This window comes from Lagenorhynchus albirostris, chromosome 15 (assembly GCF_949774975.1).
Source record: "Lagenorhynchus albirostris chromosome 15, mLagAlb1.1, whole genome shotgun sequence".
Classification (NCBI taxonomy): Eukaryota; Metazoa; Chordata; class Mammalia; order Artiodactyla; family Delphinidae; genus Lagenorhynchus; species Lagenorhynchus albirostris.
The window spans coordinates 40,391,945-40,411,168 of NC_083109.1; the positions used below are offsets into that span (position 1 = coordinate 40,391,945).

General features: G+C 35.6%; 1 protein-coding gene across 5 annotated transcripts in view; it reads right to left on the bottom strand.

Annotated features, from left to right (window-relative positions):
* The window catches only part of TASP1 (taspase 1), a 275,170-nt gene that overhangs the window by 209,296 nt on the left and 46,650 nt on the right, over positions 1 to 19,224 (bottom strand). For all 5 annotated transcript variants that reach the window (XR_009535136.1, XM_060122574.1, XM_060122576.1 and 2 more), the window contains exons 6-7: positions 14,804 to 14,888; positions 5,200 to 5,279 (exon numbers count right to left, since the gene is read on the bottom strand). Coding sequence is in view for 4 of the 5 variants with exons in the window: in XM_060122574.1 (XP_059978557.1) it covers positions 5,200 to 5,279; positions 14,804 to 14,888 (165 nt within the window). In the remaining variant the exon portion in view is untranslated. The remainder of the gene's footprint in view (positions 1 to 5,199; positions 5,280 to 14,803; positions 14,889 to 19,224) is intronic.

Below are 19,224 nucleotides of genomic sequence, written 5' to 3' on the forward strand. Positions count from 1 at the left end.
TGGAGAGTCCTGACTAATACAGAAAGCACCGAGAACGAAGACTGAAAAAAATCAGAGCCTCAGGAACACATGACAGTATCAAATGTTTTAATATAAGTGAAATTGAAGTCCTACAAACAGATGAGGGAGAGCATGAAGCAGAGAGTCCAATAGTTTTCCTAATTTGATTAAAAACTGAACCCTCAGATTCAACACGCACAATAAAACTAGCACAAAGGAAACCATACCTAGGTGAAAACAAATAGAACAATTTTTTAAAACAGTCAGAGAAAAAAGAAGACACATTACACACAAGGAAGCAATAATGATCATGTCTAACTTCCTAGCAGAAACAATGGAATCCAAAATATAATGGAATAACATCTTTAAAAGTGCTAAAAGGATACAATGGAATATTATTCAGCTATAAGAAGGAAATTCTGATACATGCTACAACATAGATGAAAACATGCTAAGTGAAATAATACAAATGACAAATATTACGTGATTCCACTTAGAGGAGGGACCCAGAACAGGCAAATTCATAGACAAAGAAAGCAGAATAAAGGTTACCAGGGACAGGAAGAGGGGGATGGGTAATCACTGTTTAATGGGTACAGAGTTTGTTCGGGCTGAGGAAAAAATAGAAATGGATGGTGGCGATGGTTAATCAACACTATGAATGTATTTAGTACCACTGAATTATACACTTAAAAATTGTTTAAATGGGGGCTTCCCTGGTGGGGCAGTGGTTGAGAGTCCGCCTGCCGATGCAGGGGACACAGGTTCATGCCCCGGTCCGGGAAGATCCCACATGCCGCGGAGCGGCTGGGCCCGTGAGCCATTGCTGAGACTGCACGTCCGGAGCCTGTGCTCCGCAACGGGAGAGGCCACAACAGTGAGAGGCCCGCGTACCGCAAAAAAAAAAAAAAAAATTGTTAAAACGGTAAATTTTATGTTATGAATATTTTACCACAGTAAAAAAAAAAGAAAAAAAGTGCTAAAAGGAAAAAACCTGCCAACCTAGAAGTCTATATCCAACAAAAATGTCTTTTCAAAGTAAAAGCAAAATAAGGATGTTTTTCAGATAATGAAAGCTGAGAAAAGTTTTCACCACTACATCTACCACATTACCAGAAAATATGTAGCATTCCAGGCTGAAGGAAAAGATGCCAGAAAGAAATTCAAATCTACATATAGGAATGAAATATGTAAGTACATGTGAAATGTGTAATAAACTTAGAATAAACCTTAGAAAGACATTCTAAAAGCTGAAGGGGAATAAAAACCTACAAATTATGCCCCCCAAAAGGTAATCAAGTATAAAACATTATCATTAACCAGCACCAACATACCATTTTATTTCTACTGAGGATTAAACAAATGGCTGAGTATAAGATGGTATTTAAATTTTTTTAATCTAAATAATAGTTATAATTTCTCCTTTTAAATTCCCCATAGCTCAGAACCATTCTTTTTTGGAAAAAAAAGAATATATCACTTAACTTTCAAACACTTTATTCACAGAACATTTCTTGTTGATTGGTTATATAAGTCATAAAAAAAATCTATGGCACAATATATTTTTCTTATTACAAGTATAAAAAATAGTCAAAAATAATTTTGCCAACCTGAAAAAAAATCTAGTACTATTTTCTAACACATTTTTATATAAATGTTCTAAAGTAAAAATGGCAGACTGAATGTATGAATTCATCTCCATGCCCTACTAAAACTTTACCAAAAAGAAATTTAAGTGGGGGAAAAGACTGACATACACAAGGGGTGATTATAATGAGAAGGGAGATACCAACAGTTTTAGAACATAGAAAGCAAGTGGACAAACAGTAACTAATTGAGCAGAGGAAGATGAACCCCAATGCCCACTAGCCAAGACATCACAAAGCAAACTAATCTCGGCCAAAGTAAACTAATTCCTGCCAAAGAAACATCAAGAGAGCTCAAAGTAGAAAGCACCTGGTGTCTCTGAAAGCCAGGTTGAGACTAAAAACAGGAGAATGGGCAGAAAATTCAATAAGGAACATGTAGATGCCCAAATCCCCTCCTTGTGCTTGCAGAAAACGTGGAGAGGCTGAACTAGATCGGCACCAAATTAGCAGACACCAAGCACATCTGGGAGCAGGTACGGGGCTCTACCTAAAACCGAGTTTGATGTAAAAGTCTGATAAGGGCACTGTGACACCTCCAGCCCCTTCCCTTGTTCTGTACCAGAATACTGGCTATTGCCTTGCCAGAGCTGGGAAGATTTCTCTGTCTAATCCAAAAGAAAATGTGTAGAAAAATGATCAATGCCTCCCCTCTTGAGGTCAAACAGACCTGCCCTCACACACAAAGCTGCCAACAGGTCTTTAGGTAACTCACTCATGAATATGAAAACTGCAGAGGGTCACTAGATAGTTGAGGAAATTAGCTAACATGTATTAGGGTCTGAAACAAACACAAAGACAGAGGAAGCAGAAACAGTGGATAAGAACAAGTTTTAAACCATAATATCCTAAGAGAGAGAGTAAAAATACTGAGTTCATGAAACAAAACCCCATGTTTTAAAAGTATTAATCATAGATGAATCTCTAGAAATTAAAAATATGAAAACCAAAATTATAAATTCATTAGAAGTAGATTTGGAAGATAAAATTGAAGAAACTTCCCAGAAAGCAGGACAAAAGACAGAGATTTTTAAAAGGAGAAAAAGTCACTTTTGAAAACGATACATGGGATTAGAGTACAAGATCCAACATCTAATTGAAAGAAATTAGAAAAATATAACAAAGGAGAGATAGGGGGAGAGATTATTACACAAATTTTTTTTAATTTCCCCAAAGCACATCGATTTCCAGATGGAGAGTCCAAAAGAGTACCCAGTACAATAAGTAAAAAAAGACCCATCCCAAGATATCATTGAGGTAATAAGACCACTGAAATAAGAACTTCCTTCCAAAGAGGCAAAAGATACCACAAAAAACTGGGAATCAAAGTGCCAGCAGACTGCATAATAGCAAGACTGGAAATTAGAAGACAGAGCAATTTCTTCAGAAACCTAAGCGAAAGTGATTTCCCACCTTCCATATATGAAATGAGGGAGTAAAACAAGAAAGAAAAAAAAAGACATTCGGAAACAGACAATTTGATACTGGAGAGAGGAAAAGGGAATTCCAAAGTGATGGGGAGGTGAAGACCAGATGACAGCTGCACAGCAGGCCTACTGAGCGCCCACTCTAGACCCAGGTTGCCAGGTGGCCTGCCTCCAAGGAAAAACAAGATGGAATTGGCAGATGAGCTGATTTGTGTGCCTGATATAAGAGCTCCACAGCAAGTTCCACTGGGCAGACTCTAAGGCAGCATTAGTGGTGGCGAGTGTGAGGATCCAGGACTCTCACACTCCCGGCCTCCCTGCACACACACATTTCTCCTCCCTCCAGCCTCTCAATATTACAACTTGCAGCAGTATGCAGTTCATTCTGAATATAATGTTACTAAGAGCTGGTCCTTATTAGACACTTGCTATGATAAATAGTCATCTCTTTTTTATACAACTTGGTTTCCTTGGAGCTAATGATTCCTCACTTTTTCATTTGATTATTTAAATTTCATTCATAGATTACTTGATAAAAATTTAAAAAACAAGTAGTATATGTTTTTACTATTTGTTTTATGCATAAACATGTAGCCATGATTTCTTTTTTAAGACAGACATATAAAACACACATATATACATATTTATAACCTCATTTTTCACTTTTTTAAGTCATTATTAGATTTAATCATTATCAGTCTTTATAACAATTTCCAGTTACTTCATAACATTTCATTATAAGACTATGTGATAGTTTACTCATGTTCCTCTGTGTTGGACATAAGTCTTTTTCAAATTTTTTAATAATCTTTCTTTATGTTTTTCTTTTCTTCCTTTTTTTATTGAAGTAGTTGATGTATAATATTATATAAGTCACAGGTATACAATACAGTGATTTCACAATTTTTTAAAGGTTATACTCCATTTATAGTTACTATAAAAATTGGCTATATTCCCTGTGTTATACAATATATCCTTGTAGTTTATTTTATATATAATAGAATTTTTTTTTACATTCTTAATAATGCTCACTGAGTACCCTTCTACATAAATCTATGTCTATATCTCTGATGACAAGTTCCAAGATGCAGAATGGGTTTAAGGCTTTTGATCTACACTACTTAGCTGTCCTCCAAAACTTCTGCCAATCTACATTTGTACCTACAATGTATTATGTTCATTTTACCACACACTTACCAGCAGTAATACAATATTTTTTAACTCTTTCACCAAGTGAGCAGGAACAGATTTAACATGTATTCACCTTAATTTGAATGTCCCTATTAGTTATGTTATATTATCTATTTATGACTTTTGACCCTTTTCTATTGGGGTATCACATGTATTCGTGTGACTTTTAATCTGGCAAAACTTGCATATGTATCCCATTGTCATAGTTATGATAAATGTTTTTTCAGTCTTAACTCTTCTGCAGTCACACGTTTGTTCTTCCTTCTCATACACCTGGTACCTAGATAGGCCTTCCTCAGCTCAAGGTTGTGTAAATGTTGACCTATGTTTTCTTCTCTCTCTCTGAGTGGCTGGTATTATGGTTTTATTGTTAGTAATTATTTTAAGTAGCCTAAAAGGGACCCTTTAACAATACTTCTATAAAAGCATGAGCAAGGACTTCCCTGGCGGCGCAGTGGTTAAGAATCTGCCTGCCAATGCAGAGGACATGCGTTCGATCCCTGGTCCGGGAAGATCCCACATGCCCCGGAGCAACTAAGACTATGAGCCACAACTACTGAGCCTGCGTGCTGCAACTACTGAAGCCCGCGCACCTAGAACCCGTGCTCCGCAACAAGAGAAGACACCACAATGAGAAGCCTGCGCACCGCAATGAAGAGTAGCCCCCACTCGCCCCAACTAGAGAAAGCCCACGCACAGCAACGAAGGCCCAATGCAGCAAAAAATTTTTTTAAAAGCGTGAGAAAGCAGGAGTGGGGGGACCTCAAGAATATAAAGGTGGCTTAAAATCAAATAACCTTCTATTTATCTTTTAACTAAAATATTTCAACATACAAGCTTTATTCCTTAAATATAGGTACTATATGGATCAAAAGCAATGTAACACTTTCAGGTATATATGCTAATACAGCTTAATTTTGAAAAGTTTTACTTACTTGTGGTCATGATGTTAGGAGGGCAAGAGGGTATTCCATGATCTACTGCCCATCTGTAGGCTCCTTCTCCAACTAAAAAGCTAACAACAGAAAAATTACTCTTTTAAAAATTCATAGTGTCATCTTCTCCTACATATTCAATAAAGTAATATAAGTAATATAGTAAGGCAACTGAAAAAATTTTGCAATACCTCAAAATGGCTACATGCCTAAAAAATTCTTTTAATTTTTCCCCAAGTTAGAAATTTTACAACTGGAAATGGTACAATATCATTTGCAATAACTAACCAGTAAAAATTGGCAAAATGCAACATAAGAAGTAAAAATAGTTGATTTCCCAGTGGAAAATACTAAGATTTATCTTGGATCAACTGTGGTTCTCAGTTTATGTACAAGATCTATTTCATCAGATTAAGAGTCAAAGCTTAAGTGAATGTCTTCAGATTTAGTATTCTTGCCTAGTATAACACCTGGATCTACCCAAAATGAGTGGGGTACATCCAGAGATGCCCAAACACAATGATATGCACTTACATTTCTAAGCCTCGATGCAATAAAAATATATATATGGCTGTCAGAATCATTTTTACTGTGGTAAATAAAGCAGTGTGGTATGTCCCAAAAGTAATTTTTTTAAGTCCCAAGCTGCAAGTTTTAACATAACAAAGTGAATAAAAGGATATTGTTAGCTAACTGTAAAAGACTTCCTTTCAAAGATTTCAAATAGCATGCAGGATAATTAACCACCCCATTCCCTAACACAGTAATAGCAAGCAGTTACCATAATAATCAATCACTTCATCTCCTTCCACAGCCAACTTCTTAAAGCTCTCAGCCAGCTAGTAATGGATTCCTTGAACTAGTGCCTACTCATTAGTTTCCTGCTCCCTAGTTTTTGTTTCTGTTCCTCTAATCATTCCAACACTAAAAACTCAAAGTAATACATATTGAAGTCTTTAGATTTGATTGTTCATAAGAAGATCAATGATAGATTAGAAGAAGAAAGTCTAAGTTGATACTCAGAAACATATCCAAATGGTTCCAATGAGAAACAAATTGGTTAAGCCAATAGTTACTACTATTTTCCAGTATATATGAAGGTGAGAATGGAGGGAGCATTAAAAAAAGAGAGAAGAGGGAGAGAGCCAACAAGAATACCTCTTCAAACTTCCATTTTTAAAAAAAAAATCTAAAGGACTCCAAAAATAGAAAAGTTCCTCCTATTCCTGTATCAAATGAAGACCACTGCAAAGAAACTGCAAAGAAAAGCTGTCACATAAAGGAAAATGGAAGAATAACTGAGGTAGGAACTTGGATGCAAGTTGAGCTGTCCTGACAGCATTTGTAGCACTTCCTTCTGCTAGAAAAAGACTTTGATATAAGAAATAAACTCTCTTCACGTGAAGACGTAAAAGAGATGCTGAAGTATTAAATTAAATGATCAGGACAGAAGTTTGGAGCTGAATCTAGTATTCTCAGCACTCCCATTCGTCATTTGGGGTTCTATCCCAGCATCTGGAATTGAAAGTATTTTATAACATAAGCTTAGTTTTATTTTTCATTTCTTAATCATTCATAGGTTTGATTCTAAATAAAATTAGTTTGCAGTTGTCTGCTATGCAAGGTTTTAAATACATTAGGCGTTGTACAATATTCACAGGAAGGTGAATATTTGATGCCGTCTTACGGATAAGAATTTTGAGATCTTGACCTTTCCTTACTACCAAAAATTACTTGTCCAGTAGTTTGACATCACACAAAATGGCATATAACTGCTTTTGAAATCATTTTAAAATGCTAAAAAGCTACGTGAGCTTTCGCTAAAAACTATACTATCAAGAATGAAAAATCTCTTCCCAGAACACTGAATGCAGCACCAGTTCAAATTTTTCTCAAATATTCTTCTGACTCTCCAAGGAGAAAGCTTTCACAGAAATTTCACCTCAATTCACTAGAAAAATCCATCGACTCCACCTTGTTAACACATCCGGAATCTCACCACTTCTCGCCACCGCCCTGGTCTGAGCTGCCATCATCTACTACCTACGGTGTTGAAATGGCCTCATCACTTCCATGCTCACACCTTGCTCTGTCCCCTGCCCCAGTCTAATCTCAACACATCAGCCAGTGACATCCTTGTAAAACACAAGTCAGGTAATGACATTTCTCTTCTCAAAATCCTGCAAAACCCCTCATGAGGACTCTAGCATGAAAACTGGAGCCTTCACCAGGATCTCCAGGCTCCCAAGTGATCTGGTCTTCTCTGCTCCCTCCTCCCCTCATCTCTTCTTCCTCTTGCCCCCTTGCTTACTCTGCTCCAGCCTCTTACAAAACACAAACATGCCAAGGGGACTCCTGCCTCAGGGCCTTCACCCTGACTGTTCCCTGTCAGGATCTTCCTTATTTCCCAAATGGCAAATTTTCCCATCTGTTTAAATACATCTCCCTGATGAGGCCAATTTAAAACTGTACCCAACACACTGCTCCTCTACCCAGTACTCCCAATTCCTCTCATTCTGTCTGTTTTACATTTCTTCTGTTTTTCTACCTTCTCACATACCACATAACTTTATCACTGATGATATTATCTCTGTTGTTCATATCCATCTCCCTCAAATAAACTGCAAGCTTCACAACAACAGGGATCTTTGTTTTTCATTGATATCCATATATGCTAAGCATTTAGAACAGTGCCTGAAGCACACTAAGCATTAGAAAAACACTGGCAAGATATTCAACAATAAACTAGGGTGTCAAAATTCTCTAAAGGACAGCATTTTCCTTGTGTTATGCTCTCCTTAATTTACACTAAAGCAAGTCTAAAGTGTTAAGAAACAAAAGCAACACTACCGAGACCAGCACTGAGTGGGATTATTAAAACCTTCAACAAGCTGAGCTATTGAAGTGCCAGCATAGCCAAACACCCGAAAACACAGTGAGGTCAATTAACAGTTTCATGGATGGGAAATTTTCAAAAACCATGACACTATGTAGTCAGTCTAAAAATGTGCAATTTAGTGATTCAGAAAGCTCTCAAAACTGCTTAAAATGCATTATGCTGGATGAGAAAGATACAGGAGAAAATGACAGCTGCTTCTTTGGACTTAAAAATGGATTTCTATATATTTTACCTATTACTTCTTTATCATAAATGCACAGAACTGAAGAAAGACCACCAATTTGGGGGCTACTGATTATTTAAAGCTTACAAACACATAAAGTGCAAATAAGGGAGAACCTGCTGTATGTGGAAATAACACATAATGACCAAATTAAATAATAAGGATTTAACTCTTCTTAAAATTTTTATTACAAAAATTTTCAAACATATACATTACAGAGAATAGTATAATGAACCCAAAGGATCATCACCCATTTTCTTCAATTGTTAATACATTGCTAATCTCATTCATTTATATTCCCACCCAGATTATTCTGAAGCAAATCTCAGATATCATATAACTTCAAATATAAATATTTTAGCATGCATCTCAAAAAATAACTTTTTTAAAAAACATAACCACAACATAACCAATTGACACCTAAAAAAATTAACAATAAATCCTTAGAATCAAAATAGTTTATCCAATCGATGTTCACATTTCCCTGATTCTCTCATAAAATTTTTGCTATTATTGTTATTTTTGCCTTTTAAACTATTTTATTTGAAGGGGAACCCAACTAACCCATCCATACCTCCTGATTAGTTGATAGCTCTCTTATGTTTCTTTTAGTCTATAGGTTTTTAAATTTTCTTTTCACATTCATACAACAAAGGTACTAAAATCAATGAATTTATGAAATACAATAGGTTAAATAGTATTTTTAAATAAACAATGTACCAAAAATTAAATTTGCATCTCAAAAAATCTGAGGGTCTAATGAGCAATGATGGTTTTCTAGCTTTCCCTTTTTCACCAAAAGAAACATAATTTCCAAAAATTATAACTTATTCTATAACATATTAGGGTAGCAGTCAGCAATTTTTTTTCTGTAGAGGGCCCGATAGTAAACAGTTTGGGCTTTCTGACCAGATGTCTCTGCTGCAACAACTCAGTTTGGCCTCTGCAGAGCACAAGCAGCCATAGACAATATGTACACAAATGGGTATGGCTGTGTTCCAATAAAACTTTATTTACAAAAAACAGGCAGTAGTCCAGATTTGGCCCACACACCATAGTTTGACAACCCCTGTTTTGGATGGTTATGCCTATCAAAGTTGTACCCTATCAAAATGAAGGAGAAAAGAGTAAAAATAAATAAAATTTATTTACTTCTACAAATAAAATAAACGTAGGAAAATACGACACAGTTTATGATAGTAGGCCCACCAAATTTATGAGGATATCATATATATGCTAAATATATTCTACTAATCTGACCAAACACCAATACTTAAATAATATATCATATCATGGTGGCAATAACCAGAAAATTAAAACATAAAAAATTATCAGCTAATAGAAATACCATTCTGCCTAAAGTTTTGCTGAGGGTTTTTGTAACAAAGCAGTAAGAGTTTATAAAATTCTAACAGAATTTAGATACAGCTGAAACAAATACACTCCCTGTCTTCCTCAATGAGATATATAGACAGATGAACTTTTTATTTAAAGACTTCTTAGAAAACACCCAATGACTTGCTGCCCCCATAGAGTCACCTGCCTCTTCAACAGATGACACCAGAAGACCAGTTTCTAAGTCCTCCATCTGCTTTTGATAGTTTTTCTACCTGTATGCCTGGCATACAGGAAGTAAACAAAAAATATTTGCTGAATGAAGGAATGGGTAAGTGAATGAATAACTAAATGGGCGTAAACATTACTTCTTACTATTATAAAAGGATTCTACTCTATGGGTTCTAATCTGCTGCTTCTAATGTGATAAGGACAGACTCCATAAATTTTTAATAGCATAACAGTGTCAAGTATGGTACTCAGTTTCTTTGTTGGCAAAATGTATGTTACCCTCATAAATCATATAATGATTTTATGAGATAATACACACAAACCACATAAAACAATGCTTCTCACAGTGTACAAAGGCAATAAATTTTAGCTATTATCATTATAGAAATTAGATATCTAGACTTATTAGGGTTGTGTGTAAACAAGCTTAAAGTAAAAACATGATAAATTTGTTTTATTTATTTAGGATACTCAGGGAATTGGGTTTTTTTTAAACTACTGCAGGTATACTGTGAACTTGCAGGTATGTGAGAGATTTATGCTTCTGGACAAGATGGAGTAACAGGGAATACATTTACACTCTTGCCTGAACCAATGGAAAAGAAAAATCAGATAAAATACAGAAAATGATAGTTTTCAGGCATTAGACAGTAGGTAGCATAGGACAGTGATCCTTAAAAGAGGAAACAAACAAGGTAAACCTTATGATTGCCCTAGCTTACTGCCTGGAGACTTTCCAGCCACAGCACAGGAACAGGAACTCAGGCAGAGCCCTGCAGCCTCTCTGAGTTGAAGACAGAGAGCTGGGCATCCAGAGAAGCCCAGGTGGCCGAGTTCACAGGGCAGAGAACCAGAGAGGTGACAGCTGTGCAGAGAAACGACTCAAGAAATCTACAGAGTCCGCCTATAGTCTTCAGCTGAGTACAGATCAGTGTACGTGTAAGATGAAATCATCCAAAGCCTGGGAAAGAATAACATGAAAAGTTTTAGAGGAAGCAATCCCCAAGTTCACACAGGGCCAGAAACAGCTCCTGTTCCCACCAAAGTAAAAAACCGCATTCTAGTTGCATCTGTTATAGTACTCAGAAAGGTTTTGCCCAACAGCAAAGCAAAATTAGCTCAAGGCTAAATGCTTCTCTAGTTGCATGTAACAAAGTATAAAGCAAGACCTGAAAGGATGAAACTGTCTCTAAATAAATTAACCGCATCCTAGAATTAAAATACAGAAATATCCAACACAAAATAAGGCAAAACTCACAATATCTGGAATCCAATAAAAAATTACCAAACATGCAAAGAAGCAGGAAAATGTAACCTATAATGAGAAAAATCATTCAACTGAAAACAACCCAGAAATGACAAAGATGACAGAATTAGGAAACAAAGATATTAAAACAGTTACTATAATTGTATTCATATACTCAAGAAGCTACAGGAAATATCAAACATGTTAAGTAGATACATAGAAGACATTTTTTTAAGGTGCAAACTGAACTTCTAGAGATAAAAACTACAATGTCAGAAATGAAAAATAAACTGGATGGGATTAACAGGTGATTAGATATTGCCAAAAAATAATTAGTGAACTTGAAAACAGCAATGGAAATTATTCAAAATGAAACAAAGAGAAAAATGAATGGAAAAAGTAAACAAATTATCAGTGATCTGTAGGACCACTACAAGAGGTCAAATATGTGTAATTGGAATTCTGGAAGATAGAAGAGAAGGGGGGATCAGAAAAAAATATCTGAAGAAGTAATAGCCAAAAATTTTCCAAATTTGATGAACTATATATCCCTACATATTCAAGAAGCAAAATGAACCCACACCAAAGACATTACAAGAAAGCTACAGACCAATGTCTCTCATAAACATAGATGCAAAAATTCTTTACAAAATGTTAGCAAATTGGATCCAATAACATATAAAAAGGATAATACATTATAACCAAGTGGAGTTTATCCTGGGAATACAACTGTTGCTTTAACAATCGAAAATCAACCAATCACTATATTAACTGACAAAATAAGGAAAATTATAAGATCATTGCAACAGATGCAGAAAAGCATTTGAAAAAGTACAATCCCCATTCCTATTAAAAACTCTCAGCATACTAGGAAAAGAAGGGAACTTTCTCAACACGATAAAGAGCATCTATGATAAACCTATAGCAGCCATCATATATAATGGTAAAAGAACAAATGCTTCCTCCCTAAGGCTACAAAACAAGGCAAGGATGTCTACTCTCACACTTTGATTTCACATTGCATAGGAGGTGCTAGCCAGTGTAATAAAGAAAAAGAAATTAACTAAAGGAGTTCACATTAGAAAGAAGTATCTTTATTACTTAAAGAACTATCTTTATTCCCAGAAGACAGAACTATCTATGTAGAAAATCTTATGGAATCTGTAAAAACAGTATGAGAACAAATGAATTTAGCAAATTCCTAAGCTAGAATATCAATATAATAAAGTTAATCATATTTCTATATTGGCAAGGAACAACTGGTATTTGCCTTTTTAAAATATGCAATTTATCACATCAAAAAGAAACACTTAAGTATAAATTTGATAAAAACTGTGCAAAATCTGTACACTGAAAATTATAAAACACTGTTCAGAGAGGTTAAAGAAGACCTTAAAAAATGGATAAGTTACAAATCTAATCAAAATTCCAGCAGGTTATTCACAGAAATTGACAGACTAATTCTAAAATTCACATGAAAATGCAAAATGCCTAAAATGGTCCAAGCAATTTTGAAAACAAAAAATAAAGCTGAAGAACTATGTACGTGAGAAAATTAGATCACTAGTTCCAGACAACTGTAGGATCATTTTATGATATAATTTTAATACAGAGATGGCCATCACTTTTTCACATATATTTTATCTTTGTAAAATATAAAAATATTGCACATACCCCCTTTGACAATTGCCTCATCTTGTTCCCTCCTTTCTCCCTTCCGAGAGGTAATTATGGTGAGTCTGGTAACCTTCTTTCCAGAACTCTTTTGTACATCTATGTACATGTTTATGTAGACTTAGAAAATCAGAGTGCCAGCATACCTCAGAGATATTGCACGTTCAGTTCCAGACCACCACAATAAAGTGAATATTGCAATAAAGCAAGTCACACAAATTTTCTGGTTTCCCAGTTTATATAAAAATTATGTTTATACTATGCTGTATTTTATTAAGTGTGCAATAGCACTATGCTTAAAATAACACTGTACATACCTTAATTAAAAAACAGTTTAATGCTAAAAAATGCAAACCATCATCTGAGCCTTCAACAAGTCATAGTAGTAAATAACATTAAAGATCACTGATCACAGAACACCATAACAACCATAATAATAATGAGAAAGTTTGAAATATTGTGAGAATTACCAAAATGTGACACAGAGACATGAAATGAGCAAATGCCATTGGAAAAATGGCACCAATAGGCTTGCTTGAAGTACAACTGCCACAAACCTTCAATTTGTAAAAAATGCAGCATCTGTGAAGCCCAATAAAATGAAGTACGCCTGTACTGTATATGTTTAATACTATGAAGGAATATATGAGAATGAAAAAAGCTAAAATTGAGGACAATTGTTACCTAGGGGCAGGGCCAGAGATGGGGTCAGGGTAAGGGTATGGGACAGTGAGATGGATAAGGATGCCATTAGAAAGGGTCCAGTCTAGGCAGCTTCAAATCTCTTGGTAATGTTTCATTTTCTTAACATGTTTCATTTTCTTAACATGGGAAACAGGGATATCGTGAATATATTTGGGTAAAAGGTTTCAAGATTTCTCAAAACTATATTAATTTATTTTCTATGACTTGAAATTATAACAGTCAAATAAAGTGATTTCTATAGTACCACTGTCACAACTTTCAACAGAGAGTATTAATGTAACTTTAATGTGTTCAGTCATGCTGAACACATATAGTACTAAAGTATAAGATGGTTGAGTATAAGACAATATTGACGCATATTTGTTTATATTATTAGGCATGTTAACAGGACTGTAATTACATTTTGCAAACAGAAATTTACAAAACTATTTAAGGATGAAATACGATGGTGAGGATTTGCTTTAAAATACTATAGGAAAGAGATGCATGAGATAGATGAAGGGCAAAAATATTGTTAATTATTGGAGCTAGATGGTAGGTTCATGAGGGCTCTTTAAAATGTTCTCTCTACTTTCATAAATATTTGAAAAGTTCGAAGTTTCTCTTAATGAAAATTATATGTTAATGCTGGAGAAAAGATGTAATTTTACTAATTTTAGTGTCACAATATGTTTCTCCAGAAAAGAAAAATTACATACTTTTATATTAAGAACTTCTCAACATTAAAAATGAGTTTAGGGCTTCCCTGGTGGCGCAGTGGTTGAGAGTCCGCCTGCTGATGCAGGGGACACGGGTTCGTGCCCTGGTCCGGGAAGATCCCACATGCCGCGGAGCGGCTGGGCCCGTGAGCCATGGCCTCCGAGCCTGTGCGTCCGGAGCCTGTGCTCCGCAACGGGAGAGGCCACAGCAGTGAGAGGCCCGCGTACCGCCAAAAAAAAAAAAAAAAAAAATGAGTTTAGACTCTGGTCTTAAAGATATTTTAAAGTTTTATAATAAAAAGACCCCAGTTGAACACTTATTAACAGCAAAAGCATCTCTATAATCAACTACAAAACCTAAAATTAACTGATCTCTTTTCTGCTTTAATCCACAATATTCTATTCCAACAGGAGCTCTATCAAGTATTCAAAATGTTCCAAGATCACAGAACAAAGCGTGTCTTCCTCTCAAAGGCAAGCTACTGCTGGTGTGTAACCAACTGCATCAGCCTTCTGTGGATAAAAATAGCCTTCAAACACCGCATGCACCAAAGACCAAAGACCCACGGAAAGTCTAAGAACAAAGCAGTTACCAGGGAGGAATTCGGCCGGCTGAGAGCTTGCCCTTCTGCCCTTCACACAAGAGTCTGTTTGCAACTGAGACTGGGTTCTTGATTCCTATAAAATAAAATTGGCAGAAAATGAAGTCAAAAAGTCTTCAAGTTTCCCACTCAATTCTGTGGCAGTTTCAATATGACAAATTTTAAATATCATGGAAAACTTTCTTTAAATATACTAATGAAAACCGTTAATTATCATGAAAAATAAGGATCAAATTGACAAATATATGAATACTTATAGATATAAGAACAAATATAAAACATATATTCTCATTTTATCATGTGCTACAGCAGCAAAGACTGAATTTGCAATAATACAAATTTAAATTAAGTTCCTTTTTAATAGATTTCAGTATAGAATTTAAAAAATAAACTGAAAATTTGGCATCAATTATCAAAACCATGAATTTCCTCTAAAGAATAAACATGATTACAAACAGCTTCAAATTTACTTTGGGGAGAAAAATTAATGACCAAAAATTTTAAATCTCACCTGCAAGAAAAAATAAAGAGAAAGTCCTACAAATGGGATAAGGGTGGGGAGAGGCCAAGTATGTACAAGATTGAGACTTAAAATATGGTTCGGATTGTTTCCAGAAGGGAAAACAAAATGTGAACAGTGAGAAAAGGGTGCTTACCTAGGAGGAAAAATAGGACAGAAAGTATTAGCATGAAAAAAATTGCTAGCATGACGATGACAATGACAAACATGACAATGATGATGGTAGAAGACAGTGACAGAAACTTAGGATCCAGTATGCACCAGGCCCAGTGTCAAGTCCTTAAATGTATCAGATTATTTAACTGATCCTTCAACTCTATCACATAAGTACAGTTATAAACCCTATCTGATTACTGAGGAAACATTTGCACAGGTTAAGTTACCTGCCCAGGATCACACACTGAGATTTTAACAAAGGCAGCTAATGTCAGAGACCATGCCCTTAACCACTAACCTATGGATGCTTTTCAGAACACTATTAATAACAACAACAACAAAAAAACAGAAGTGGGATACAAAGAGACTAAAAACCTCAAATTAAGGTCACCAGATTGCCTTAAAACAAAACTAGATATTTAGCTAAACACCAAAAACTTCTCTGCCCCCCCAAAGAATGTATGAAGTAGCAAAGAAAGGAAAAGGTTAGATCTCTGTACTAGCTCTTTTTTGCGGTACACGGGCCTCTCACTGTTGTGGCCTCTCCCATTGCGGAGCACAGGCTCCGGACGCGCAGGCTCAGTGGCCACGGCTCACGGGCCCAGCCGCTCCGCGGCATGTGGGATCTTCCCGGACCGGGGCACGAACCCGTGTCCCCTGCATCAGCAGGTGGACTCTCAACCACTGCGCCACCAGGGAAGCCTTGTACTAGCTCTTAAAATAAATTTATTTCTGTATGTGATGATACAGTATTGTAAAGACATTAATAATTACCAAATTAACTTACAAATTCAAAGCTATAAATTCTCCATCAAAGCTTCAAAAGGATTTCTATGATGCATGGCAAGCTGACTCTTAAATTCATCAGGAAAAAAAATGAAAAAAAATTTTTTGTAAAAAAACGAAGAGGTATTCACCTTACAAGATAATCATTTTTTATTAAAAGCTATTCTAATTGAGTGTGGTTTGGGTACAAATAGACAAATATATCAATGGAATAGAATAAAGCTGAAGTTGAGACACAAACACATGTGCATGTGGCTATTTAATACATGATATAGATAGTATTTCAAATGAATAGGAAAACGGATGGACTATCTATGAGAGGTGGAAAGAACACAGAGTGATGGGAGTCAGAAACCAGCTATCAATTTATCGCTTCTCAGCTATAAATTCACCCTTGGTTGCCTTATGGGTGAAAGTGGATATGGGCCTTTTAACTATGTTTCCTTTGCCAGCTGGCACACGGGTCAGCTTTGTCAGTAGAGGGCACTGGAGACACCACGCAGGAGGAAAAGGTGGCCTGCCAGCCAGGCTCCAGGAGAGCACCAGTTATTCTCACTATCTGGTCCACAAGGTTCTCTCCAGTGCTAAGTGCTTGCGGGGTGCAGCTTTCTCCAGCATTTGGCTACCATGTTTTCCCCAACTCCTGATTCAGGCCACAGCAGCATAGCTGACAGCCCCAGAAAGAACAGGACCAGGCCCAGCTCAAGTCACTGATCCCCACACCTTCTCCCCAGCCCCATAGCAAAGCACCCTGTGGGGCTGGCTGTCTAGGGAGCCAAAAGCCCAATCCTCATCCTGCAAACAAAGGTTTAATTCCCATGGCTTCCTGGCCTCTGTGTGCCCACCTATCAGCCTGAGGCCCCCAGGATTGTTTCTGCTCTCACGGTGACTGTGGCCTGGGTAACCCAGCAAAAAAGTGGGCTGTCAAACAGTCAGCTGCAGCCACACCTTTTTCTGTGAGGTCTGAACTCCCTTCCAACTTTATCCTTACCTGGGTAGTCTCCCTCTGCCCGTTACACTAAGCTTCTCCTGTTTAAACTGCTGTGTGGTTTCTGTCCCCTAGGTGGACCCAGACTGACACAGTAACCTTGGACAAATTAGTAAATCTCTCCTGTGGCTCAGTTTCCTCACCTATAAAATGGGGATAAAAGTACTGACCTCAGAAGGTTATCATGAGAACTAAATGATTTAACATACATGAACTACTGGAGAACATTGCGTGGTATGTATGTAATACTAACCCAATAAATGGTACTTAATATTATTGTTACTGTTGTTATTCAATAAATTATATAGGGACAATTTGCTGATCAATTCAGAAATTGATCAACAAACAATGCATTCAAGAAGCCAATGAAAAATAAATTACACATGTATTTGAAGAAAATGTAAGTGACTATAGTTACAGTTATGAGTGAGATAAACCTTAAGAAATGTAAAATACAAAAGCCACAAAAGGGAAAGTAATAAGTTTGACAAATAAAATTTTAAATTCCAATATGATAAAGCACGTTATAAACAGAGGTAAAAGGCAAGCCACACAAGAAGTATAAACAGTTCACAGAGAAATGCTAATGGCCTTTAAAAATATGAAATTTCATTAAATACCAATAAAACCTCATAATAAAAGAAATTAAAACTAATTGAAATGCTGTTCTTACATATTACAAAAATCAGAAAAGATACAGAAGATTGGAACAATGAATAAGCAAATTGACCTAGTTGACATACATAGAATACACACCCAACAACTGCAGAATACTCTTGACGTTCACATGGAACATTCATCAAAATACGCCATAAGCTGAGCCATAAAGCAAGTCTCAGAAAGTTTCAAGGGGTTGGAACCATTCAGAATACATTCTCTAACCACAGTGACATTAAACTGGAAGTCAATAAAGTCTTCAGGCAAATAAATTTGACAACTCCTATGAAAAAGACAAATTCCTTGGGAAACACACATAAGAAAAAATATAGATAATCATGTAACTGGTAAAGAAATTGAATCCCATTTATTTAAAACTTCCCACAAAGAAAACTCCAATGATTCAAAATAACTAATGCATTTTCCAAACAATTAAAAAACATTCCAATTGTACACACACTCTTTCAAAGAACAGAGGAGAAAAAAATCCCAACTCATTTTATGAGGCCAGCCATAATATGATTCCAAAATCTAAAAAGAATATTTTAAGAAAGTAAAATTAAAGCCAATCTATTATATAAACATAGATGTCAAAATCTTAAACATCAGTAAATCAAATCCAGTGGAATGTGAAAAATATAAAAAATTACAATCCTGACTTTATGCCAGGAATGAAAAGTTGGTTTAACATTCAAAAATCAACCATAAATTCCATCATATGTAACAAAATAAAAAAGAAAAGCCAAAGATGCAGAAAAACACTTAATGATATTCAATAACCCATTTAAAATAAAGATTATCAGCAAACTAAGACTAGAAGGAAATGTCCTCAATCTGATAAAGAGCATTTATGAAAATCCTACAGCTACCAGCACACAGTATGGTGAAATATCTAATGCTCTCCCTCTAAGACCAGAAACAAAGCAAGGATGTACACTATCACCGCTTATATTCAATATTGCACCGAGTGTCAGAGCCAGCACAATAATGCAAGAAAAAAAAATGTTTAATATTAGAAAGGAAAAAAAAAACTGCCATGATTCAAAGATGTGACTGTGTATATAGAAATTACAAGAGAATCTATTTTTCTAATTGCTTGAATTAATAAGTGAAGTCATCAAGGCCACTGAATATAAGTCCAATACACAAAACTCAACTGTATTTCTAAATACAAAAATAACTGTATATTAATTTTTTAAATATATATTTACAATAGCCATCAAAAAAAACTTAATATCTAGAATAAATCTAATAAAAAGGGTGTATAAGACATCTATACTAAAAACCATAAAACACTGCTGAGAA